Raw genomic sequence first — 25880 nt, forward strand, 5'->3', positions numbered from 1 at the left:
AATTTTATTCAGTTAAGAATAAAGCTATTGAAGCGATTCTATAGAAAGCAAATCCAAATTTTTTTCAATCATAGATACCAACCTTTATTTCATTCCATTTCCAGCTGAAAAAAAATAGTGAGACTGCAAAATCTTGTAAAATAAAAAAAAATATAATATAGATTTCAAATAAGTTTTCAGTTTCAGAATTTATTTCGAATAAATGACTAGGATTCTTTTCATGAATAAAAGATTCAATTACTATTTTTTCATTGATTACATTATTTATGCTGATAAATTTTTCATTTAATCTAAGGATGATCATCATTAAAAAATGAAACATTTTTTTTGTTATAACAGATAGCTTAATCTTTATTTAAGTGCATCCGTTATTAATTAAAATCAATGTATCACCAAAGCCTTTAGTTATTCTTATGACTTTTATGTTTATGGAAAGTTAAATGCAGAAATTAGACTAATAATTTTTAGTTTTGACCGTTTGCTCGCCGCTTAGCTACATCTAATCTTTACGAGACATCCGAAAATGTATTAAATTCATGGATTCAATAGAATTTTATTTCAATTTACTTTTTAAAATTTTTTTTGGAACTTCTCGTAATCTCACAACAGCTCGTTTTTATTCCTTTCTATACGTTTTTATTATGTCAAATTATCAAAGGCAAGTTTTTTACTCAAATCTTAGAATAATTTCGAGAAGAAGATACAAATGTTAAAAACAAAAATCTATTACAATATCTCAAGATTTACAGACCGCGGGAGGAAAATTCTGCTCGGAAAAACCTAGCTTTGATGCATTTTGATCATAATCTAAAAGTGTAATGTTTTTCTGTATCAAAATGTCCTGTACAATATGATCATGGTTTATTATATGTTTTAATTCAATTTATGAAAAATGCGTTTTTGACGGTCACGAATGATTCACGAATATTACTGCGCATAGCTATATCAGAGAACTTTGGTGAAATTCTTATCTATTAATATGACAAATTTGAATATTTTTAAGTCATAACAACAATTTACGATAAAATACTTTTTTCAAATTAACATTATTTGATACTATACGATAGCTTTCAAATGCATAAATGATAAATTAAATAATACATTTAAATACTCAAATGCATTTTATAGGGAGATTGTTTTAATAGATACAGAGAGCTAGATTTTTGAGTACTAAGTTTCCTTGAGATTTTTTTTTTCGTACTCAACATTTCTATTCTGATTAATATTTTTAGTTAAATTTAATAAAATTTATCAACTACGGACATGAATATATTTCTTCTTAACATTATATTTAATCAGTATATCCAAGATAATTGTTATTCAAATGATAAGGCTAATGATGTTAAAAAATATCACAAACGGAATTAAAATAAATTAAACAAAGTAAAAGAAATAATTTGATTATTATTTGTAAACTGACTCGATCGAGCTTTATACAGTAGTGCCATAAGCACTGCTGTTACTCAATACAACACACTGTTCATTCATTGAAATATCTTCGGGACTAGCCAAATCAACACGCACAGTTTCATTATTTCCATTATTATTATTATTATTTCTTCTTCTATCTGACGACTCTAAATTACTTAATGTCCAATGATAACTAATGTTTGTTGGTGTTATGCTATTACTACTGTTACTATGAGAAATTAAATTTCCAATGATTCCAGCGCCTGAAATTGATTCTGCGATCTCTTGTACATCATTGGATGTTATTTTAATTTGAGCATTGTTTGGAAGTAGAGAACGCGCATTTGTGCATGGTAAAGTTTCTGTACCATCAACACTCTCCCTACTGTCAATATCTTTAATGTCCCCACCAGATGAGCATGTAGAATCAAGCGAATCATTACTAGTTGAATCAAGTCCCGTTGTTTCACTGCCTCTATAAACAGATTTTAATGCTTCTATATCACCATAACACTCTTCAATTGATCTCAGTATATCCCAACACATTTCGGAATCTATTGGTATTGGCTGATCAGAATCTCGATTATAAATTGAAATTGCAATGTGAACAGGATGCGGTAAAGGCAAAGGAATCAGTAACTTTTCACATTTGTTTTCAGGTTTTATACGCTTCCAAGGCTTCCATTGATTTATAATTTCTTCATTTGTGCTTGTCATTTGATTTCGTCGCAATCTTACTCTCAATGTTTCCAAACCAAAAGTTGACGATTTTTCACTAAATGAATTATTTCTTAAATTTCAACAGAATAAAAAAAAGTATAATTTACTTACACTATTTTTTCAGTTCGTCGGCAGTTTGTTAAGAATCTTGAACGTGGATTAAAAGCAGAAACCTCTAAATACGGTGTTTGAAATCTTATATTTCCTCTTGGCGCGTAAACATTTCCTAATAAATCTGGTCCATTGCCATTGATTCCCATTATATCTGTTGTATTTTGAACCATATCAATATATTTTGAAAGATCGATTTGTGGATGAGGTTCTAGCTTAAACTGAATATCCGAGTCTGTTAATGGTGTCAAGAAGTCTAAACTAAAAATATCAGCATAAAGTAAACTTGCAAGTCCTGACCAATCACCGACGGATAAAAACTAAATCAAAGAAAAATAAATTCATTAATATAAGAAATTGTTACAAATTTCCAATTTTAAAAGAGAACACACTTTTTCTTCCCAAAATTCTTCCTCAGATATCGTCAATCGGCCTATCACATGAGAAGGATAAAACCTTTCCAACATATATGCTCCTATTTGTATTGCAGCCTAAAATAATTTTTTTTTTTATAAATTAATGTACAAATCTAAAGGTAAGCATACAAAAATAAATTACCTTCAAATCGCATGTACTTAATCTGATTCTTGATTTAACGGAATTCTGCAAACCTAAATTCAAGTCTCTTCTTCGTTTCTCAACTTTTTCATGTAAGGAACTTAAAAGATTTTGTCCTTCTCGTTCGAGTTGTTTATACTGGCCTGATTTTGAAAGTTGAGCTGAGAAAGGTCCAAAACAAGCTTCAACAAATTGACTAAAGTCTTTTTGTGGTTGAGAAATTGTAGTCTCGGTTGACTTTTGATAAGCATCAAGTTCGTCTAGCTCCATTTTGGCTTCTAATGCTGCTAGTGCTTGCGAAGTTGTAATAATAAAAAAATATTGTTGACCAAGACCTGGACCTAGAATCCTTTTCACTGCAAGAGAATCACTCGAAGGGATTCGTCCACACTTCTTAATAAACAAGTGATAAACAACAGAATCCCAACAAAGTCTTGTCCAATAACGGGATACTCCAACTACAAATATTCATTGCAGTTTAATTAAAAAAAGTTTTAATTTTAAGTTAAGAACTTACATAATAATACTGCAAAGCTTATGATTGGGCATATGATAAGAGCAACAAAAGTTGCAACTATTGGTTGTAATATTCCTTGAATCAATAAATTCCATCCAAGGGCTTCAAAAAGAATGCAATATTTGTTTCGATCGTCATTTGGAGAGTCCAAATCATATATGAGCATCATGTATAAATGAAGTAAGGTTGTTATGACTGGAATCCACAAAGGCGCCGCAATTGCAAAACAAATACTTATAAAGCTCACACTAATACAAAGTATTGGGAAAAGGAAAAGAATTAAAATCGTTCCGAGAAAACCTTTAAATAAATAGTTCCACAGACGGTTCAAATGACGAGTCATTCCCTTTCCAATGAAGCCTAAAGACAAAGTACAAATATTATTAATTGTAATAAAATATGTCACTCTTTTTATCAAGAAACATAAACGCCAGAGATTTGATTAACAACAACCTATCAAATCAGTAAAATAAACTCACTTCTCAAAGTTCAAAACAGGATTATTTTCTAAATAAACCGAATTAGAATTTCCGGTTAATGATTAAAATTTTACAACTCGATTTGGAGTTTTTTGCTAATTTAATACTGATTGCTGCTTCAAAAATGCGCTTGAATCCCTAGATTAAAGGCGCTAGAAAGTTTCTTTGAGCTAGTATTACCCACCTGTATCGGGTTCTGATTCGAAATGAGTCCTAGATTTGCTTATATGACGCCAAAGTTCTAAAAGCCTTGAAGCCATTGTTTGTGTTACACTTGTTTTGCGTGGGAAGAGAGTTCCATTAATTTGTGAGAGTTCCAAATCTGACATAAAGGGTTTAATTGAAAATAAAGCGCGTAAACCTATGAAAAGCAATATTAAATGTGTTAATATATATATATATATATATATATTTTCCAGGTTGGTGAAGCGTACAAACCTAAAGGTGATGACCATGGAACAACGAAGCCTAATAAAAACATTATATTCCACGTCCATGTCCAAGTTCTTTGGAAGAAATTCAACAAGCGCCACATTGGCCATCTTGTTGTTGTCATTCGAGTAATCTCTTTTTCAACTAGAAAAATAGGCTGGCTCGGATCGGATCTTGGAGTAACAATAGATGTTAAATGTTGACTTATAACAGTTGGGATGATTTCAGATTGTCCTTGAAAGTTTCTTTTGATAATCCAAGATTTAGGATTCCATATTCGGCATGCCCAAGTGAAGCTTCTCGTTGGCTTCTTGGCATTCTTTAACTCTTTAATCAATACTGTTTCTCGATTTTTCATAAAAGACAAATCTCGATTCAAAAAGTATATAGTTTGCTGAAGATTATTTTTGAGACAAACACGAATCGCTTCTTCGTGAGCAGCCCACAAAGTTTCCTGAATTCTTATATTTTCTGCACTGTCTAATTTCTCATTCATCCATGCAGAAATGCGAGATAATACGGGATAATTTTCTTTTAACAAGCATTCTTGGACTTTACGAGTTTTATTAATATCCTTTTTCACCTTTTCGATTGCCTTGTGCATAATTACAACAGACTTGGCTTGTTGTACTAGGAGCTGAGGAATATTTTTTCCTAATGATTCAATTTCAATGCTAGATAAAATTGACGAATATACGCGTTGTAAATATTCCTTCATTACTGCATCATTAACTTCTTCTTCAATTTCAATGTCAGACATTTTCTTTTCCCTCATTTCTGCAATTAATCGCTCTCGAAATGGTAGAAACCATCCTCTAGTTTCTTTCTCAAGGATATGTACTAAAATTGGCAATGCTCTTCTCATAATATCTTTTGAGAAAAGACGTAAATCTATTTCATGCTTTTTACATGGACTTGAGAAAATGTAAGGTATTGGTTGAGGATTAGCTTCATAGTGTACATCAAACTTTTCCATTGTTGCCCTCCTTATCTGGTTCTTTACATACTTGCACAGTGATTCGAGGCCATCTCGATATTCCGGCCTGCAAACTAACTCAGCTATCAAATATCTGCACCTTTCTTCTTTTATCTTATTCTCCAGATTATGAGCTAGCAGAGAAGGAACGCCAATAAACATATCTATCAATTTTATAATTCCCGATAAAAATGCTTTTGCTGCTTCTTTTATTGAAAAGAAGTGACCAAAAATTCTGCCTCTAGATGTAGTGACTATAAATCTAGCAGCTAATGCTAAATCATCAAGTAAAGCTTCTCTTGTTGGTTCCAATCCTTTTTGAAGTAAGTTTGAAAGCTTCCATAAATGAACCTTTACGAAAAGCAAATTATTCCTTTAATTATTAAAGATTTTTATTACAAACAAAAAATAATACTAACTTGTCCTGGAAAATTTAAACTAGGCACCTCGAATTCACTAAAGATTGAAAAAAAAAAGGGATAGATTTAGTAAGTACTCAAAAAACAAAAGCTCAACGTGCACGATTTTTAGGTTTTCGCATCATATTACTTGAAATTATATTTGGAATTAAAAATAACAAATTTTGTTTTAAAGCATCAATCAGTTTAAATGTTGTAACAACTCAAAAAGAAAACTGAATAATTATTAAATAAACATGTAAGGAGGAGACTTATCACTTAACAAAAAAAAAAAAATTGAATTTATAGATTCTCTATCACTTTTTAAAAATTATATAAGAAAATGTATGAAATCGACTAAATTTATTGATTTTATTTAAAAAGGTATGAATTTAAAAATAGCTAACAATTAATGACAGTCATTTCAATCAACAACTATCTAAATAATTGTAGAGACATCATGTGAACTTCAAACTTTTTTATAAGTTTTGACTGCATTTTAGCGCATTTATTTAAACTTGTTTGTTAGTTTGTTTGTCTGACGATAAACTGGTATACTGTGAAAACTTGTTAATTTGGCATAAAAGAGAGCTCTGACTTGCTATATGTATTTGCTTAGTTACTTGAGTTTTTATTTCCAAAACATTACAAATCTTTAAATGTTATGTGATACAACAAAAAGATTTTAAATTATCAAAAACTCTCAAATACTTGTGATGTTTCCTCAAAATTGTTATTACATTTAGGCATTATTGATATTATTAAGCAGTAAAATATTCCTGTAAAACTTTTCCCTCCAAAACAAATAAAATTCGAATAATTTCAACAGTTAAGCCTTTAAGAAGAACAGTGAAAATATGAACGTCTTTAATAATGCTTGTTTTGTTTTAGATAATGATGTATAGATATAGATGGTCTGACTCAAAAAGTTTCTAATTAAATTTCAATCTTTTTTAATAATTAACATGCATAATTTGTTACTTGTACAATAGGAGAACGAAAGAAAACACCAAGAAAAGAGATCCATAACAATAAGAAAATAATCCAGCTATGTTGCTGTGCTGGATGATTTAAGTTACCCATTAGTTCGTATCGATTCCAATTGTTGTATATTAAGTTTCTTTGGTTTGCCAAACTTATCCTTTTGTAAGCTTTACAGAAACATTGTAATGGGCGTTAGTTATATCATTTCGAAGTGTTAATACTAATGAATTGCATTCAATCAACAAAGAAAATTGGATTGCGTAAATAGACACGAGATGGCTAAAACACTTACCCGCGCTCTTTCAAAGATTTCAACTGATTATTTGTAAGTCTCCTTGGCTCTCCGTTATTATCAGCTGCCACTGCATCCAATTCATCAAAAGGTGGCATAATAAATAAATCTCTCAAATTTATGCCTTTAGATTTTCTATTTGTTCCAACATTTGACGCATTCACTTGACCAGTTGTAATTGCATTTGATGTTAAACTTGTCGTAGCATTCGAAATCGGATGAGGTAAATCTAATAAAATATTAATTTTGGGATAACATTTTATTGTAAACATATTCACACCATATTTTCAATTTGAGTGAATTTTTATAAAGGAACTTACTGATTGGAAAAGTCTTCCAATGATATAAAAATTGTGAGGCTACATCTTTTATATGTTCGATTAACTGTTCAACTTCAACAGGAGCTCCAACAATATTAATTTGAAATTTTATTGGCTCCTTTTCAGGGCCTAATAAGCTATTTGGACGAGTTAATACTTGTTGTGGATGGCGTTGAACTGGTTGCACAGTTTGCATTGGAATAGATTCCAGTAATTCCATCTCCATTTTTAAAATTCTGATTCCTTCTCCTTTAGTTTTTTTTTTCAGATCATCCTTCTAGCATACCTACATTTTCCTAATGACCATCATTGAAATTAATAAAATGATTTTTCCAGAATTTTTGTTAAATAAGTATATCAAAAAATTTAAAAATCTAAACATTAATTTTATGTACAATAAACTAAGCTAAGAAGAGTAGAAACCGCGAAAATAATAAAATAAAGTCATTTGTGATATTCATTTGAATGGACAAGATTATAAACTGTTTCCTGCTTAAAAAATAATAAGAAATTTTTATTCATTTTTTTTCTACAATAATTGAAATATGCTGTTTTACATATTTAACTACAGTCAAAATGTAAGAAGGAGCATAAATAAAACATGATTTTTAAACGTTTTCAACTATTTAATCAAGCAAAAACCAAATCCAGTTTATCCATCAAACATCTAGTTCAGCTTAAGTAGTTTTTCTTGCAAGATTCATGCGTATTAAAACATTATACAATCTTCTTCCTTCACTTGTTAAATTATAAAAATAGCTATTTTTAACGAATATTAAGCAATATTTTATAGTTTTAAAGCATATGCATAATTATTATAGTTAGACATGAAATGTGCAATAATTAAAAACATTATTATTTTTCATTTTTTGTTTAAAAAAAAATTAGAAAAAAATATAATTTTTTTTAATTTGGATCTTGAGTAGAAAATTTTACTTACGAGTTGAATTTAGTATGTAAAATATTCATTCTTATTTGAATTTTTTGAATTAATTTGTTTTAAAGTAAAAAAAAAAAAAAACATTTTTTAAATTAATCTAGATATGATTTTTTGCTGCTTTTTATAATGTTTTATTTTTAATCATTTTATAAAGAACTCAAGTTTGAAACTTCACATCACTCGCAAAGAAAAAAAACCATAAAAGAATTCTATTTAAATATTTATGTTCTTTATTTTCACAATTTAAATGGCAGAAATTAATTAAATATAATCTTCTTGAAAAACTTGCGTTTAGTTTGATTTGATCAGCTGTATCCAAAACTGAACATGTTTCGTTTGAAAAATTAAAAGTCGTTAAATAACGATTCCCAAAATTGTTTTTTTTTTGTTGAATTTTATTCTAATAGTTTTATATTCATAAACTCTATACTTTACCACAATACATTTTTTATTTATTTATTTATTTTTTTTAAATTATCTAACTTATTAAAATTGTTAAATAATTTGTGCAAATTTGTTTACTAAAAATGCTTATTATTAAAAGTTAAATCACAAAATAGGGTAAAGAATATAATTTTTGTGGTAATTTCAATCTTCAAGATTTTAAAAGTTCATAACTTTTCACGTGTTAATTCTTTTAGAACAATTTCTTCGGCAAAATATTAAGGAAACAAGGAAATTTACTATAAGCTAATCAAAATTTATCCTAAAATAACAGTTTTCGTGAAAAACTGATTTTATTAGTGAATATAATTTTTGTGGTATGAAATATAATTTTTGTGGTAAAAAAATCTAATTTTTGTGGTAATAATAAATTGAAGATTTCTAGCTTAATTCTTCAAGGAGATTACCTAAATTTATTATCAGGCTTATATTCAACTAATTTAAGTTCAATTTAAGTCTGCAAAGCATGTGGAAAAAGTTAAATTAATTAAAAAAAAGTTGAAAAAAATTTAACGAATTTTTAAATTTTAAATGAGATAGGGGAGCATCAACCTTAGGGAAAAATCAACCAAAAAATTTCTTAGAAAAAATACCACAAAAATTAGATTTTTTTACCACAAAAATTATATTCAATATTTACATATTTTAAATGTGTTTTTTTAGTTAAACTAATTAACCCTAACTGTTTAATACTAATTATTGTGAAAATATATGGTTTGTTTTATCATATTAGTCCACTTCCTAAATGAATCAGTGATAATTTCTTAAGAAAATATTTAATTGAAAATTGTAGTAAAAACTTGAATTTTTAGGGTAAATTTTTGGATCGATAAAACTTAGTTATAGTAAGGTAAAAGCTCCATAAAACTAAACATATATCATTTTAATAGCATTCTTTCATAATTTATTTAACTTTCTGGAAGTGAAAAGCAGTGTAAAATAGAATTTCCAAAAAAATGTCAATACCACAAAAATTATATTACCACAAAAATTATATTCTTTACCCTACATAGGTAAAAGACAAAACATTCGATGAATTAAAATTTTTTTAGGAGGAGAAAAAGGTATAAGGTAAAAAAAAAATCATGACAAAATGCTCTTATCACAACATATATAAAATTAATTACATTGGTAATATTATTAACAATCATGTGAGTTTTTTTTTCTTATAAACATTTAGGTATATTGTAATGATATTTTCATACATTTTTAATATCTTCAAGTTTTCCAATATTTATGAATCAATCCATAAAACATTTTCTTCTTCTAATTTTTATATAAATCATGGACTAAAATTGTATCATTAAATAATACTTTACGATTTTGTCATAAGTCCATAATTTCTGAATAGACAATCAATAAAATCGTTTCAAAAATGCCAAAAATAGCAAGAACATATAGTTTATGAGACCTTTCCGATGATATATATTCATCGTGGTGCATACTTTTAGTTAATGTTTTAATAGTCTTTCAAAATTTAGAACGGGCTTACAACAAAGTCGTGGAGAATCATTCGTTTGTCATAAATTAAATTAATTTTTTTACGTTTTTGATGAAAATTTATTTTGCTTCACACTTAACATTTTCGAAGCCCGAATCATCATCCGAACTACCAATGACCACCTTTATGCTTTCTATTGCTTCCATGCTTTTTCCTCGCTTTTGGTTCATATTATGTTCCAGCTGTATCACACTTTGATCATCATCGATGAATATTATTGATTTTTTTCCAATCGCGTCATTTTCCTGTGTTGTTTTGTTTTTCCCAAAAGTTGTAAATGATAGCGGTGGTGAAGAGTTTGAACTTGAATGAGAATTTGAAGAAAGAGAATCCATTGAACCAGACGGTGTTGGAATTTTGTTCTGCAAGATGTTGGTGAATCCATCATCATCAGCAAAATTATTTGGCTCTAAGCAGTCATTATTCTTAACATCATTTGCTTCTTCTCTGGTATCGGTAGACATAAAATCACTAACTTCGCTACAACTGCTACTTATTAGTTCTACAGGCAATCGCAAAGAATCTTTCGAGTAATTAAGTTCTGCTATAGACGGAGATTCGCTCTGCAAAAAGACATTCAATTATCAAAAAAAATCTAATAATAGTAATAATAGTAACAATAATAATAAAAGCATATAAAAAGTGCGCAACTCATCAAGCTATTTCTTACATTTTCGCATAAACCAGAATCATCTTCATCAAAACCAATGGTTTTTCTTATTGGCCATTCAATTTTTAATGGTATTTCGTTAAAATTTCTTGTTTCATTACTTTCATCCTAAAATTAATTAATTAGAAGAATTTTACCAAAAGTTGAGAAAATATCCTTACTTGAAATTGAGACCAAGAAAAGTTGTGATCATTTTCGTTTGGCCATGTATTATGAAGCAACAAATTATTTACATGGAATGGTCTCGACGTACTTGATATATTAAATCCACCATCTATGGTATTAGAAATATCATGGAATTGGTTTGAATATGTAAAATAATCAACAGATGCATTTCTATCATCTAAGTAATTTGACCATAATTGTGGTTCACTGTAGGCAGGAGAGAGTTGAATAACTTCACTTGGATATTCGTAAACACTATGATATCTCTGAATTTTAAATACAACACGACGTTTTGTTTTTAATTGAGCATGGTTCTTTTCTTGCTAAAATTGATAAATAAAATATTGTCATTAATAAGTTAACAAAAAAATAATTTCTGTATTAAATAAGTAAACGAAATTTACATCAATAGAAAGTTCTTTTTCCTTTTCTGGACTTTTGAGTGATGATTTACTCGGTTGTAAACTTTGATCCCAACACGAAGGAATAAATTCACTTTCTTCTTCTCCGGACGTGTCGTCTTCTGATTCACCTACTATACAAATTCGTATTGATGAAAACATTTCAATTAATTAAAAAAAGATATATTATAGAGACTTAAAAATCATACCATCTTCTAATTTAGGTGATTTACGATGCGGCATTGTTTCAATATTCCATTTATGATATTCATTTTTTGTTAAGTTATCATCATTTTGATGCTCTTTTTGATTTTTCTCAATTTCCTGTCTAGTGTCACTGTTTACTTCTTCGAAATATATTTAATTTTAAGTCGCATGTATAACATTAAATAAATCTATTTGTTATGGAAAAAAATAATTACCTTCTTTTACTTGAGTTTTTGAAAAGACATGTTCATTTCCTCCTTTAACATACATAAACTCTATGCTTGAATGACTCGAATCATCATCACTCCATTCTTTTGAAAATGATGTGCTCATTATAGATTGATTGCACGATATCTGTCTGATATCTCGTTCCTAAAAAATTAATTTGTTACCAAAAATATTAGTTATAATTAAAATTTAAAAATCACAATAGTAACTAAACCAATTTGAATATGTAAGAACGAAATGATTTAGATGTTTTTTTTAAATAAACCAATTTACTAAATAATTAAGCAAAAATAAGTAGAAAATTAAATGACAGCAAATTTTGAAAATAAAATCTCTCTTGTTAAAAAAAATTTTACTGTATACCCTTAAGCATTTTTCAAAGCTATGATATTGACATGAGCAATCTGTCATTCCATTTTTTTCATTAATAATCTCCTTGTTGTCAGTTAGAAAATTTAATGCAGTTATATGCACCTTCTTAAAGTCCTCCGTGTACTATTTGCATTAAAATGTAATATTGAGTGATACAAATATTAATAACATTAAGATTTAAGTGCATTTTCCTCATAAGAAGCAAAGACAATACATTTTTCCTGCAAAAAGGATTTCGACAAAGAATAAACAATAGACTAAAAGACTAATGTAAGGAAAATGCACCTAAAATCGTTATATTTTATTAATTACAAATTAAAAAAAGGTGATAGAAAGAAAAAAAGAACAAAAAATAATGTCATGCAATTAGCATACAATAAGAAAATATTTAATTTATTCGAAATTAACAAATAAAACTAAGTAATTGAAACTTTTGTATGTAATTTTTAAAGGCACATTTAATAACGAAACAGTTTTTAAATTTAATTTTTTTTTTTGTTCAAACACATTATTTTTTTGAATCTTAATAAATAAGCATAATCAGTAATTCGAAACACTTATTTAGAATAATTTTTTTTTGTGATAAAATCGACAAGCGAATAAAACTAAAAATTTTAATGTTTTACAATGCAAAGAAAATAAAATGTTTTATGTTGGTAAGAGAAATTGATAATTTAAATTCTACTAACTTTCTTTGATTCATTGTCGTTTGAGGAATCATGCTCTTTTTTTATTTCATTAACAGCAATATTGGTTATATTTTGTACTGAATTCTTAGTATCGTTTATAGAATTATAAACGCTTTTCGATATTTGACTAGCTGGAATGGAGTCAGCTTCCATCTCATCTAAAATGTATGTTTTTATTTATTTATCAGATAAAAAATCATAAAGCACAATAAGAAATCAAAACTCTTACCTTTGAGTATTTTTTCTTCGTTTGGCTCTAAAGAATCAACTTCGAAATTGGATGATTTTTCATATATATTGATTGAATCATGTTCAAAATTTCCTTGCTTAATTTTTTGGACGTCTTCTGTATCAAGGACATTCTGATTACCGTTTTCATCATTTATTTCAAAATTAAAGCTATCATCAATATCAAATGAAACTGCTTCATCAATAATGAGACTATTGGCTTTATCATCATAATCATCATCACCTAAAGATTCGGAAGCAAATAATGGCTCACTAATTTCTGAAATGCGTTCCTCATCATTTTTTAGGACAAACGAAACACACGTTTTTTGATCGTCTATTGTATATGTTACGTCTTCATGTTCAAATGATAGTGAGTCTGCAGTTCTATTTTGCTCTGGCGATGACAAATCATTTAAAATTTGTTGTGCTTCTGGCAAATCTAACGGCCAAGAGCCGTCCTCCTGTAGTGCGAGTTTAGTCAACTCGTATTTTGAAGAATTGTTGGTGGCATTGATATTTAGTTCGAGATTTAATGGATGTAAGAGGATATTATTTTTCAATATATTAATGGCATCTTGACATTTATTGGTATCATTAGCCGTGATCTTTGGCAAATCTTCATTGGTGGGAGTTCTTTCATTATTAATTCTATCTTGCGACTCTTGTCTTGATAACGTAGATGATGTTGAAGAACCAGCAGTATTAATTCTAGGTGACAATAAAATATCTGTATGATCACTCAAAGTATCTTCAAAATTAAAGAGTGTATCGTTTGATGCCATTAAAGTTTTCGGCATTTGACCCATAACTGCATCACCTGAAGCAGATTCCATTACTCCTGTACTTGTACTATCTAAAAGCCTCGTTTCGTTCAAAACAAATGTCCTACACGTTTCATCACATTCTGATTCTTCTAAAATTGGTGATAGAGGTCTCTTGTTATGATTATTGTAATTAATATTCAATTCGGTCACTGGTTCAGGATTTAATATATATTCCATTAAATCAAATGATCCGGCATTTGAAGCTTCATCTAGCTCTCCATATTTTATACCATAATTATCACTTGGAGAATTTGAGTCCTTATTGAGATCTTCGTCATCTATGAAATCATTGTGTGCGCTCATTCCTTGTGCACAATTTGGTAATATTTCAGTTAATTGTCGTTTTAATTGTTCAAAAGTTGAAGCCATATCCTCCATATTTACTTCTTCATTATCATCTTCATCAAGATCGAATGTATCGTTTTTATTATTCGAATGCAAATACCATCCATCACGATTGAATTTGATTTGTTCACTATTAAATTCGTTTAGAACAAATGTTGAATTATTTTTCTCTTCAGCTATTGGATTTGTTACAATCGATTCTTCTGATTTTTCATATGACATCTTATTCCATGTTTCATTAGAATAACTTAATTCTATTGGCGTATTTACTGGAGTAACTGTTGTTAAATCTTCCGAATTCATTTCATCTCTATCCTTTTCGATTTTTATTAATGGTACTTTCGATGGTTCTGTATCATACATTATATCATTAACTTTGTCAATTGTTTGATTATTTTCATCAAGTGGAACTGGGAATGTGTTATTAATTATTTCATTAGTCGATACATTTACACAATTAGTGAAAAGTGCTTTTGAAACATCAACATTATCTGTTTTTATATCATAATTTTTTTTAGATGTCTTTAATGTGCTAGGTGTACTAATATCTTCTGGACGTAATGTTAGGAAATCTTCAAAGCATAATTCCAACGGTTTGCTTTTGTCTGTTTTGGCATCTTCTTTTTGTTTTAATATTTTTTCACAATCATTAACAATCGAATCAACTAAAAATGTTGCTTCATCTTTAATTTCTTCAAGATTGACTTTTACCACACTGCCGATTGCTATGCTTTCTATTTCATCATCATCTTCGTCAAATCCTATTGCATTGTCCAAAGCTCTCAATGCTTCTTCAATACTTTTATCACCAGTAGAACAATTAGAACTTTTGCTATTTTGTCTTTCAAGACGAGTAGGGAGATCATCAATGCTTTCATTTGCCTTAGCTTCTTCACAATCTGTTTCTTCTTCAAGAATCTGATATTTTTCACTAGCATCATTAACAGAACTATCTATTTCTGATGCATCATCTAAAAAAATAAAATTAACGAAATTATTAAAAACACAAGATTAATCGGAAATAACAATTTACCTCTAATAGCTTCCTTAATAGTATCATCTTCAGTTATACTACTAAAGAATGGATTTGAAGATATGAGGCAAGATTTAGATTCATTTATTGATAAATTTCTTTGGACTAGTTTTGTTTCATTTTCCGATACTAAATTAAATTGTTTAGTACTTTGCTTTTCTATATCGTACAAATCATTAAGTGAATCATTAGCTGGCGACAAAATAATAGTTGTTCCAGATTTTTGTTGTATTTGATCGTGAATCGGTTGTTGCTCTTGGTAAGACTGTACATTTTTGGCATACAATAATGGAGTCTTTGATGAAGGTGATTGATACTTCTTCTCAGTCTCAAATAAAATCGTATCTCTTGATATTTGTTGGTTTCTTTCTCTTTGAGATGAATTTGGAGTTTTCTCTATTAATATCACGCTACTACTGTCAACACATTCATTCTTTCTTAAACTGTCATTTTCATCGATATTATCAGAAGAGATAAGAAGATTATCACGAGAAAGATTATTTCTTTCGCATGGAACAATCGCTGAAGACTCATTTATTTCAGTCGAAAGGGCTCGAAATATAGGAAATTCATTTTTCTTGATATTTTCTGGTGATCCAGTTTCATTTTCAAGTTTCTAATGTATTAAAAAAAAATAAATAAATAAAAAAATTAAGAGAATAAATAAGTATTGTTATAATGCTTTGAAATGAAATAGCTAAACTACTACCAAAGTCCCATTTTTTTGCTCAAGCTGTACATGAGTTAGCATTATTAATAAAAGGAAAAAAAAATCAAAGCAATGTTCGAGTCATTTACTTATGAAAATTTAATTACATTAAATATTTGCCTACCTCAAATGTCTTTTTTCGTCTAAAGCAGATAGCGCAAGCTCCAATCAGGGAAATGGTCCCAAAAGCTGCTGCTAACAAACATAAAACTACAGCATTATCACCTAAAATTAGATAAAAATATGTGTTTCAATAATTCACTTAGGTAATATCTTTTGAAAAGCATTAAGCCCTACCCAGTATATTTCATTATTTAAAAAAAAAATTAAACGCGACAAAATCCTGTTGATCACGCAAATTTACAATAAAGGAAGAAAAATAAAAACATCACTCCGCGTTTATAAAAATCTTTTTGCATCCGTGAACTAAGAATTAGCAACTTCCTGATTTTATTGTCTGTTATAAAATTTCAATATTATTTTTTTGCATTCAAATATTTTCCACTTCATGATTGAAATGGATATTAAAACTTTAAAATCGCAGATTATCTAATCATAAGGGAAGAATTCAATTTGAAATGATTAACAGTTTTAAAAATAATCAATGTATCCAATTGCATTAGCGACTTGGTAGAAAAAAAAGTGTTGCATGATAAATTTACATCGAAAGCTAAAACATTCATAAGTAAATTGTTGATCTACAAGACCTTTTAATTGATACAATAATTTTCTCATTCTTTTTTATGTTCATGCGTCAATTTTATAACAATTTAGGCAACAGCAACATTTTTATTCTGAAGGTAAGTGAGTGAATGACAAACTAGTGAATTAAATAAAGAAGAAATAACAAAAATTTATTCATTTTTCTTATTCTTCCTGCAAAATAACTGTAGCTAGCTTTAAAATTTGTCTACATTCATCAACAGTTCAATTTGTGTCGCAAAAATAGCCAGAAATTGACATTATTGATTTTTGCAATTTTTTTTACTTACCAATAGATGAAAATTTACTTGGAACTTGAAAACAGTAACAAAAGTGGAGATTTATAGAGAGTATTAAAAGAGTGAAATAGATCATGTCGCACTACATTTGAAAGAAATTGATCAATGATGGATTTTTGCACTAACAATTCACTTTTTTATAAAACAAATTCCGATAGACATTAAGTGTTTAATCGGGTATATTTTAAGAATTTTTTGCTGCACACACAATTATTAATGTCTTAATTAATAAAATATGCTAAAATAAACTATAATTAAATATTTTGAAAGGTTTTTTTTATAATTTTTTATTAAATTCACAATGATTGAGTCTAAAAGTTAGGGTAGATGGAAAAAGGGGTATACACTAAAGTATATCTTAGTTTAAAATAAAAATGACAGTTGAGAAATTATGACTTGAATTTAAATTTTTAAAATGATTTTGTATATTTTGTTAAATTACATAAATGCTATCATGCAAAATACAAGCTATTTTTGTCATTAAATCTGAAGAATTTTTTTTAACCTGTAATTAAGTCCATTTTTTCTTCTTCACATTATTGTGTATTGTCGGGAATTAGACATAATAAACAAAGTCTTATATATATAAAAATCATGCAAGTATAAAAATTTATTTTGATTACATGTTGTAAATAGTTTTCGTTTTGCATGAAATTTTTTTGTAAGTATCTAACTTAGATAGATAAGCAAATATGTATAAAAAAAGATTTTTAACATGATTTAAACCATCTTTTTGCTTCTACATTTCCAACTTTACATGTTAAGAAGAGTTCTTCTTCAGTAAATTCTCTTATTAGTGTAACCGGCTTGTCTCCTTTCTGTTCTTGAATCATTTTATTTCCATCGAATGTGATAACGCAAGAAACCTCTTGTCCATCCATTCTCTTTTCAGTAAACTCGATTCCTGGTTGAAATTTGATTGCTTGTGAACGGAATGTCGATGTGGTGTTGAAACTGTAATCGTTCTCTCCTTCCTTTACTAACTCAACTGTTGAAGTGGTTGATCCAGCCATCTTTCGGATCAGGTAATTAACACCTTAAATATTTTAGAAAAAAAAATCATAAAAGCACGGAAGTTTTTTTTTTAGAAAAAGACTCATAATTTCATCTTGATTATATTATCTCCTTCCATTGAAATTGTAGTGTGAGATTAATTATTTTATTTGAAAGTAGAAATACCACAGATTCTTTTAAAGCTTTTGTTTGTGAAATATCATGTCTTATTATTAAATTCCTAATTACCTAGTTCCTTTAGAAATTCATCAAAATTTTCGCTTCTTTCAAGCTTATACTTCTTATTGAATGGAATGGACATGATACTTAATTAATTTAGACGTGATAAGAAGTTTTTTTGTATAAAAAATTCTGTATAGAATTTACGATAGTAATGATTCAAAAGAAAAAAGACAACTGAATGAGAATAAGAGAATATTAAAATTTTTATACACAAATCTTTTTGAGAGAACTTCTCTCGTTTTATTGCTTTCTGCAGATAAAGCAAGAAAATTTTATGTCATAGCGCATTGAACTTTAAATGTACAAAGATAATGCTGACGATTGATTATAAATTACATTTTCAATAGTGTATATTGATATTTTTTGGAAACTAGACACCTCATTATCATCGTAAAATTTAATGATAAGTTTATTTATTTATTTATTTTTTTAAATAAAGTATACCTATGTATACTGTATGAATGTTTTAAAGCAAAGAATTTCTCATTGATAAAAATTTATTACATTAGAATTAGAAATATTTTATTTATTTTATTGCCCACAAAGAAACTTAGTAAAATGATGATTTTTACAATGAATCTTATTTTGGATTTTGATTAAAATTGATAGAGTAACTTCCAGTGGTCGGATCTTGCTTCATTTCAAAATTTCCAGTGGATAGTCCAAAAGGTCTAAGAACCATATTACCAAGATCCTTTAATTTTTCTATCATTTCTTCCTTCATTTTCTCATTTTTTTGATTAATTAATGGTGGAAGTCGTATTTGCGCAGAACGGGCTTCACTGTTTTGTGGATCAATTTCCAAAACCTTCTTAAAGTCATCTAAACTTTCGTCATACATGTTAGTTTCTTCATTCAATGCAGCACGTCTGAAATATTTATTCAAATTTAGCAAAACATATTGATTAATATTAATTTACTTTCTACCTAAGTAAGACTTTAACATATTTTGGGTTAAATTCGAGCGACTTTGTACAGTCATCAATAGCTGCTTTCTTAAGGCCTAATTTTATTTTTGACAGTGCTCTATTTCCATAAATTATGGATCTTTCATTTTGACATATCACAGGACATTTTTTCAAAGCATCACTATAAATTTCGATAGATTTTTCAAAATTCTGCTTGCGAAACTCCTCGTTGCCTTTGTCCTTTAGTTCTAACGCTTCTAGTCTGGCTTGTTCTCTTTCCTCGTCTGTTTGATATTTTTCATAATCTTTCTGTGATTCATCGTCTATAATATCACTGGTTTCACATTCATGGAAAGTTTCAGCATCCGAATCTTCTTTTTTTGAAGTGCTATTTGATTCATTTAACAAATCACTCGCGGTTCTCTCATTTGCGTCTTCGAATTGCTCATCATCACTTGCCAAAAATTCGTTATTCTTAATTTCTTTATCCATTTAATAGCCTTTAAAAAAATCACAATTTACTAAGTACCTAATTAAACAAATAGAAAAAAATGCGGGAAAATTCAAAAATATTTGGCTATTTCTTAAAAAACAAAAAATAAGAAAATTTTATAAAATCATGTAAAAAAATAATGCGAATGATACAAGATATGAATCAAAATAAAAGCGACAGAAAGTTAAGATAAATTTTTCATTTCACTTAAAGATTCAAAAAAAAAAAATGTTCGTTCAGTGAGTTTTGGGGAAAAAATTGCATAAGAAATAAACAGAAAAATTTGGTAAATTTAAACAAAAATAAAATTTAGACTGAATTTCTTGATAAATACTTATTTAACTTTAGTGCAATGATCCGTAAGACGCTTTGGTTAGGAACACCAATTAGTGCTACTTTGTCAGCTTCGTTAATAACTCAAAATTCAGAGGAAAAGCCGCCATCAAAAAAGTCAATGCTATCAAAAGCTAGTGAATTACCAATTTACACTAGTCTCGTCTCTGACAGGTGGTCATTTCCATTAAAAAATTCAATTGAAGGAAAAGATGTTAGTTTACTAATTATTTAATTATTGAAATTTTAGTAATGAAAAGAAATGCGAAAAAAAGTCTTCAAAATTAGTGGACACTATTGAAGAAGGCTCAAAGATCGTACGAACCGAATTATCAAAAGTCACAGATGTGTATGATAGTCAAAAAGCAGTTATTGAGCGTTATTATGTCGACTTTATGAAGGATACACAGCACATAAGAAACTATTTGCAAGAGGAGGATAATAGGTTGTTGTTGCACAACAAGATTTTATGTATTTATATTTTATAAGTAAATTATATTGTTTTTTTTTTTTTTTTATTTCATTTAAGCTTGCCAAGAGTTGGAGCTATTTTCATTTCCTCATTAGCTGGTGTTGTGTTAGGTGTTCGTGGGGGATTTTTTAGGAAAATATTTTATGCATCAATAACAGGATCAAGCATGGCAGCAGTTTGTTATCCAAGAGAAGCTAAAAAATATGCTACAATTGCTTACAACTTTACGTACGGAAAAAGTCCAAATGAATCAAACCAAAAGGACATCCCAAAATTTCCTACTACATTTGGTGAAGTAAAAGATCAAGTGACAAGTCTTTCACAAAAAGCTTACGATGCTGTTTTCAAAAAATAGAAGAAAACACTTGTAATTTAATTTATGAGAGAATGCATTAATAAATATAGTGTGAAAACTGTTCTAAAACATTTTCTTTTTACAAACTTTTATATAGTTTTTTTATTATTCTTATCGAGTGTTTGCATTTTGTTAAAAATTCTCTCTTTAAGTTTTTCTCGGTATCTGAAAAATGTAAATGTGCGTATAATATCTGTTAAAGAATATATTTATTTATCATATTAAACTTACTCTTTCCTTTTCTCTAAAACAAAAGCTTGTTTTTTAACTAATTCCAAATTTCTGTATAAACCACGTTCCTTCATTTCCTGCTCTCTTAATTTTCTCATAATAAAAATTCTTTTCAAACGATCTTCATACAATTCAATTTTGTTAGAAAATTTTGCATTTTTTACTTCTATGTCATTTTTCTTCTTTTTGATATTTTGGTTTTGGAAAATGGTCTTAGATGCTTTTTTAATCATTCTTGCATTGTCTCCGAGCACCGTATAACCCACATGCTCAAAAGATGCTTGTTTTTTATGGCTTCTGAACTTATCATTTTTAGTATCCTACTGAATAAAAACAAGTTGAATTTTTTAAACTTATAATCTTGCCTGTCGTCCAAATATGAAAAAATACTAATGTATTAACTTTTTTGGAATACTAACCTTTTTATTCTGAAATTTTAGGCATTTAACTTTTAATTTACTCATATCGTCCAAAATCTTCAACAATGAAATTTTTTTGAATTGAAATACGTTTATTGAATGCTATGACCAAATTTTAATCGATTTTTAATATAAAACAATTATTCTCAACTAAAATTAAATTGGTACCTAAGTAGGATTTCGAAAGAAAAAATACATAATAAAAAAATTAAACTCAAGCATATAATAAAATGATGTATGTATTAAATACATATTAAGAATAATCAATCGCGGAAATGGTGAAAAATTCATATGAAATCATAATAAAATGTTCACATAATTTTTTATAAGAAAAATCATTTTTTATAATTGGTGATGGGCTTTCTTGCAGCTGGCTGTCGTTGTCGGGCCATAAAACTTTGTCCTTGAGTCAAAGATGCTAATTTTGAATCAACATTTTCTCTTTGAGTGCTAATTGCCATACGATAGAAGGCTGCAACAATAAGCTTACTCTCCATAATTGACATTCGTTCTTCATGCTCTTCAGGAACTTCATTCACTGTACCATCACTCAATCCTAATCCTTTAATTACTTCTTTTGCCTTTTCAACACATTTTTTGTACTTTAGCTCTAACCCTGCAAAGTCGTGCGTTTTGGTTTCTAATGATGTTTCAAGCTGTCGAATTCTTTGATGGGAATTTGAAATTTGACTTTGAGCTTCTTCTAAAAGTTTTTCTCGTTGTTCGCACAACTCCCTCAGCTCCAAATTACCATTTTTATTTTTATCCATGTCATTTTGTGATGTAAGAACCAGAATTTTTTGATTTGCTGATTTCAATTGATCTCTTAGCTTCTCATTACGTTGATTTGAATCATTAAGTAAATCAGACAAAGCAGTCTGCTGACCTTCTCTTAATGCTTTGTTCTCAGCTTCCAAACGAGATATTTTCTCTTTCATATTATCTCCAAATAATTCTCTTGAAATATTTGTAGAATCATCGTCATCTGTTACATTATTACATTTTAATTCTTCCAGTCGTTCTCGCAAATTGTCACATTCGGTTCTAAAATTATCCCTTTCTCTAGTTACTCCTGACAGTTTGGTCTGAATTACTTGCAAGTCAAACTCAGCTTTTATAGTTTTCTGCATTTCTGAATCGAGCTTTATGTGAAATTCATCAAGCTGATTTTTATATAGATCTACTTGACTCTTCAGCGCTGATAGCTTTTTTAATTCTTCCTCGTATGTTAGATTCTGTTTCAAATATTCAGCTGCTCTTTCTTCCAAATGCTTTATTTGACGTTTGATATCGTTATTATCCTCTAATTTCTTTTTATAAATTGCCAATTGACGCTCATATTCCTTTGCCTTTTCATTTGCGTCTCTCAGTATGTCTACTTCATCTTTTATTTGCGATAATTCGGATGAAGCTTTAGTCAATTCATCAATTTTCATTTGTAATGATGAAATTTGTTTTTCCTGATGCATCGATTTCATCTTTAGATCTTCTTTCATTGTTTCCGATAACAGAAGATCATTTTTCAAAATTTCAATTTGTTTACGGAGTTCATTCATTCTCACAGAACCTTGTAAAGGCGCTCCTAAACTAATACCATCCTCTCCAATTAGTGCTTGGTTTTCATATTTTTCTATTGCCATTTGCAACTTATTTATTTCATGTTGCATGGCAATTTTTTCTTCTGTCATTAAAGAAATTAAATTTTCCTTTTCATGTAGTTTTTGTGCAAGCATCTCATGATCGTCCCTAATATCTAAATTTTGCACATTCATTGAATTTTTTGTTGATGAAGGTGTTCCAATGTTTTCTATTTCTTGCAGTGCTTTCATAATATTCCTCTGAATGTCTTCTTCCATTTCCATAATTTGCGTAATATACTGTAACTTATTCTCACAATTTACTGCAATCCCAAGTAATAATTTTATCAACTTAATTAATTCAGCTGTAATAAATTTCATTTTAAGATCAAATTAATTAATTAATTATTTGCTATTAATGTTAATATTTCTTTACCTTCATCATTATTTTCTGATATTTTAAATACATCCGGTATTAAATGTTCATCCAAAGAAAGGTCCAATTCATCTGAATAATACATTACAACACTATCGACAATTTTCTTCAAATTACTTGCTTTTGATCTCCAGTTGTCACCTAATGATAGTAAAAAATATATGGACCGAATATAAAAAGAAATTAAGACAATTGACAGTTACTGATTGAAATGTTCCTTATTTTTGGAGTATAATTGGGAACCAGTACTGCTAATAATTCTCCTAACGTAACTCCAGTTGATAAATCCATTGCAGAGCCTTGTATTATAAATGGGAGAAATTTTCATTGAATGAGTCATGTTTATTTTTATTTTAATTTGAAACCTAAATTTTCTTACTTCTTGCTCCTGAAAGTTCCAAAATTTTTAGCCATTTTATTAAGCTTTCGTACATTTCTTTTTCATCCATTTTATATCAAATAGAATGCTCAAAAATATAATTTATTATTTATTAGCTATAGATATTTTGTGTTGAAAATTAATGAATCCAAAGGGGTTGCACCACTATTACATAAAATAATCATTTTAAATAAAATTCAACCGTTATTTTTTCTTAAATGTTTTTTTAAATCAAATTAGTGCTTTTATTGTTATCTACATAATTAATGCTTTATTTCTTATTTACCATAACGTTCTTATATAGAAAATGATTTTGTCTATCTTAATGAACTTAACCAAAATTCAAAATCAATTAATGCCCATATTACAGTAGTAAATTAATTTTTTGATGCTCCAATTATCATCAAAATATACATAAAGATATTTACAATATCAATGTATAAATTTAATGCTTTAATAAATTAAAAACAAAAAAAAAAAACATTATTCAAAGAAAAAGATATTGAAACCAAACCGAATTTACGTACCTGCAAATATATATTCCTCAGGGCTGATCGAATATTTATGTTTACCGCCCATCATTAACTGTATATCATAGACTAGATAAATGCAAAATAATAGAGCTCCAATTGATGCATAGACCAATGTTAACGTATTGTTTCGAAATATGGAGGCGAAAATTCCAAAAATCACCAAAATGATGACAGATACAAACAGAACACTAATAATAATAAATTATATCATTAAATCAATTATTAACTATTTCACAATTATTATATGTTTTTACCCTCCCATTGTAGTGAAATCCCATTTTGTCTGAAGAGCAAATATCGTAAGTCCAATAGTCACAACTTAAATAAAAATTTGAATAAACAAATAACTGACTATTAAATTTTTAAAACTTATATCAATGCATACCAGCTGTAATTCCTACAGCAATAAAAACTTCATTTCTTGAATAAGTAGCTGAAGTCACACCAAGCATGAAAGACATGCATACAGTAAGAAGAAACAGCATGATATAATTAGTAGGGCTGCTTCGACGCAAATTTTCACAACATGCAAGCATGATTAATAGGATGAAAAGGAGAACTATTGCAACAATGAAGAGCCTAAAAAAATCATTACTGAAAGTCATATTCAAAACTTTTTATCAATAGTGATCAATAGTACCAGAAGTTGTTAAATACATATTTAGACACTGATGGAACAAATATGAAAAGCGATATTACTCCCAATGTTAAACTTAATTGAACCTTATAAAAAAATACATTTAAATATGATAGGTATTCATTGCAGTGAAAATAATTTTTCTTACCGATAGAATAGCAAAAACTTTTCGTATAAATGCTTTCCTTATCGATCCATCGGTAAATTCGATTCCTTTTGCCTCCGGATCTTCCGGATCAGCTTGATTCATATTAAATTGTTGTCCTTGTGGAGGACTATATGATGTTTGATTGTTAGGAGGATAGTAATACTGTTGCTGCGGATAACTTTGAGGTGGATGTTGCTGCTGTTGATTTGGATCTATTAATATGTGATCAAAAATTAATTTTCATGTTTTAACCAATTTCAACACTCAAATTAAATATTACTCATTGGCTGTAATTCTGCCATTCCTGTTTATAGAAATCAAACTAACTTTATTCACTAAAAGACAAATTTCAAAAAAATAAAAAGAATAAGGGAAAAAATTCGATAAAGTTATCTAAATCCATCTTTATCAATCAAGTAAATAAATGATATCAATTTTATCGGCTGATATGAGCACATAATTTGATAAATTGTTGCATTTTTCGGTAAATTGATTACTAAGCTTATGCTTGGCAGCTTCAAATGAAAAATATTCAAGGAATCAATTGAGTATTTTTTTTTTAAATTAAAAAAAAGTTATTTTGCCAGTATACAATAGTTACCGGTATGATAGTGGTAAACTTGTGATTGATTCTGAGATTGCCACATTTCTCAGATCAGACTCTTTTCCTCTTTAAAAATCAGTTCTTTGATATTTCTGTCTGGAAATCTATTTGATTACTAAAATTAATTTGAGTGTGAAAGTATTATAAGAAATAAATTTAATA

General features: G+C 28.3%; 7 protein-coding genes across 11 annotated transcripts; 1 reads left to right on the plus strand and 6 right to left on the minus strand.

The window, feature by feature from the left end:
- Window positions 1–215: 215 nt before the first annotated feature.
- On the minus strand, window positions 216–8354 carry LOC139088099 (uncharacterized). 2 transcript variants are annotated; one of them, XM_070637143.1, is made up of 12 exons: window positions 8138–8354; window positions 7198–7493; window positions 6878–7106; window positions 6681–6752; window positions 5623–5659; window positions 4234–5554; window positions 3980–4156; window positions 3317–3676; window positions 2800–3257; window positions 2634–2732; window positions 2242–2561; window positions 216–2185 (listed from the first exon to the last, which is right to left on the minus strand). In XM_070637143.1, the coding sequence occupies exons 2-12, from the start codon at window positions 7421–7423 to the stop codon at window positions 1432–1434; spliced, it is 4053 nt and encodes a 1350-aa protein (XP_070493244.1). In that variant the 5' UTR covers window positions 7424–7493; window positions 8138–8354; the 3' UTR covers window positions 216–1431. The 2 variants fall into 2 exon arrangements, with proteins under 2 accessions (XP_070493244.1, XP_070493245.1); XM_070637144.1 differs by lacking the exon at window positions 6681–6752 and having other exon boundaries at window positions 217–2185; window positions 8138–8352.
- A 970-nt stretch (window positions 8355–9324) lies between these two features.
- Window positions 9325–17263, minus strand: LOC139088016 (uro-adherence factor A-like). Of its 3 annotated transcripts, none has more exons than XM_070637012.1 (12): window positions 16949–17263; window positions 16081–16181; window positions 15957–15980; window positions 15248–15863; window positions 13044–15185; window positions 12815–12972; window positions 11741–11897; window positions 11528–11665; window positions 11322–11449; window positions 10914–11240; window positions 10753–10860; window positions 9325–10645 (listed from the first exon to the last, which is right to left on the minus strand). In XM_070637012.1, the coding sequence occupies exons 1-12, from the start codon at window positions 17031–17033 to the stop codon at window positions 10142–10144; spliced, it is 4488 nt and encodes a 1495-aa protein (XP_070493113.1). In that variant the 5' UTR covers window positions 17034–17263; the 3' UTR covers window positions 9325–10141. The 3 variants fall into 3 exon arrangements, with proteins under 3 accessions (XP_070493113.1, XP_070493112.1, XP_070493114.1); XM_070637011.1 differs by having other exon boundaries at window positions 9332–10645; window positions 11322–11452; window positions 16949–17262; XM_070637013.1 differs by lacking the exon at window positions 15957–15980 and having other exon boundaries at window positions 9334–10645; window positions 11322–11452; window positions 16949–17262.
- A 404-nt stretch (window positions 17264–17667) lies between these two features.
- LOC139088152 (fatty acid-binding protein-like) lies at window positions 17668–17970 on the minus strand. The gene has a single exon (XM_070637221.1). It carries the CDS (start codon window positions 17968–17970, stop codon window positions 17668–17670), a length of 303 nt encoding a protein of 100 aa, XP_070493322.1.
- Window positions 17971–18689: 719 nt separating this feature from the next.
- On the minus strand, window positions 18690–19731 carry LOC139088017 (tetratricopeptide repeat protein 1-like). The gene is made up of 2 exons (XM_070637014.1): window positions 19121–19731; window positions 18690–19062 (listed from the first exon to the last, which is right to left on the minus strand). The coding sequence occupies exons 1-2, from the start codon at window positions 19591–19593 to the stop codon at window positions 18774–18776; spliced, it is 762 nt and encodes a 253-aa protein (XP_070493115.1). The 5' UTR covers window positions 19594–19731; the 3' UTR covers window positions 18690–18773.
- A 63-nt stretch (window positions 19732–19794) lies between these two features.
- Mic26-27 (MICOS subunit 26/27) lies at window positions 19795–20846 on the plus strand. The gene is made up of 4 exons (XM_070637015.1): window positions 19795–19880; window positions 19943–20101; window positions 20178–20372; window positions 20457–20846. Exons 2-4 carry the CDS (start codon window positions 19947–19949, stop codon window positions 20752–20754), a joined length of 648 nt encoding a protein of 215 aa, XP_070493116.1. The 5' UTR covers window positions 19795–19880; window positions 19943–19946; the 3' UTR covers window positions 20755–20846.
- A 781-nt stretch (window positions 20847–21627) lies between these two features.
- hook (hook microtubule tethering protein) lies at window positions 21628–23956 on the minus strand. Its single transcript, XM_070637114.1, has 4 exons — window positions 23797–23956; window positions 23621–23716; window positions 23418–23558; window positions 21628–23346 (listed from the first exon to the last, which is right to left on the minus strand). Exons 1-4 carry the CDS (start codon window positions 23864–23866, stop codon window positions 21740–21742), a joined length of 1914 nt encoding a protein of 637 aa, XP_070493215.1. The 5' UTR covers window positions 23867–23956; the 3' UTR covers window positions 21628–21739.
- Window positions 23957–24039: 83 nt separating this feature from the next.
- On the minus strand, window positions 24040–25866 carry LOC139088188 (protein lifeguard 1-like). Of its 2 annotated transcripts, XM_070637274.1 has the most exons (8): window positions 25716–25793; window positions 25395–25449; window positions 25115–25326; window positions 24970–25052; window positions 24715–24908; window positions 24584–24647; window positions 24324–24517; window positions 24040–24247 (listed from the first exon to the last, which is right to left on the minus strand). In XM_070637274.1, the coding sequence occupies exons 2-8, from the start codon at window positions 25414–25416 to the stop codon at window positions 24174–24176; spliced, it is 843 nt and encodes a 280-aa protein (XP_070493375.1). In that variant the 5' UTR covers window positions 25417–25449; window positions 25716–25793; the 3' UTR covers window positions 24040–24173. The 2 variants fall into 2 exon arrangements, with proteins under 2 accessions (XP_070493375.1, XP_070493374.1); XM_070637273.1 differs by lacking the exon at window positions 25395–25449 and having other exon boundaries at window positions 25716–25866.
- Between the last annotated feature and the right edge of the window lie 14 nt (window positions 25867–25880).

Source organism: Chironomus tepperi, unplaced genomic scaffold (assembly GCF_022539635.2).
Source record: "Chironomus tepperi strain 1889 unplaced genomic scaffold, CSIRO-AGI_Ctep_v1 contig_161, whole genome shotgun sequence".
NCBI classification, from domain to species: Eukaryota; Metazoa; Arthropoda; class Insecta; order Diptera; family Chironomidae; genus Chironomus; species Chironomus tepperi.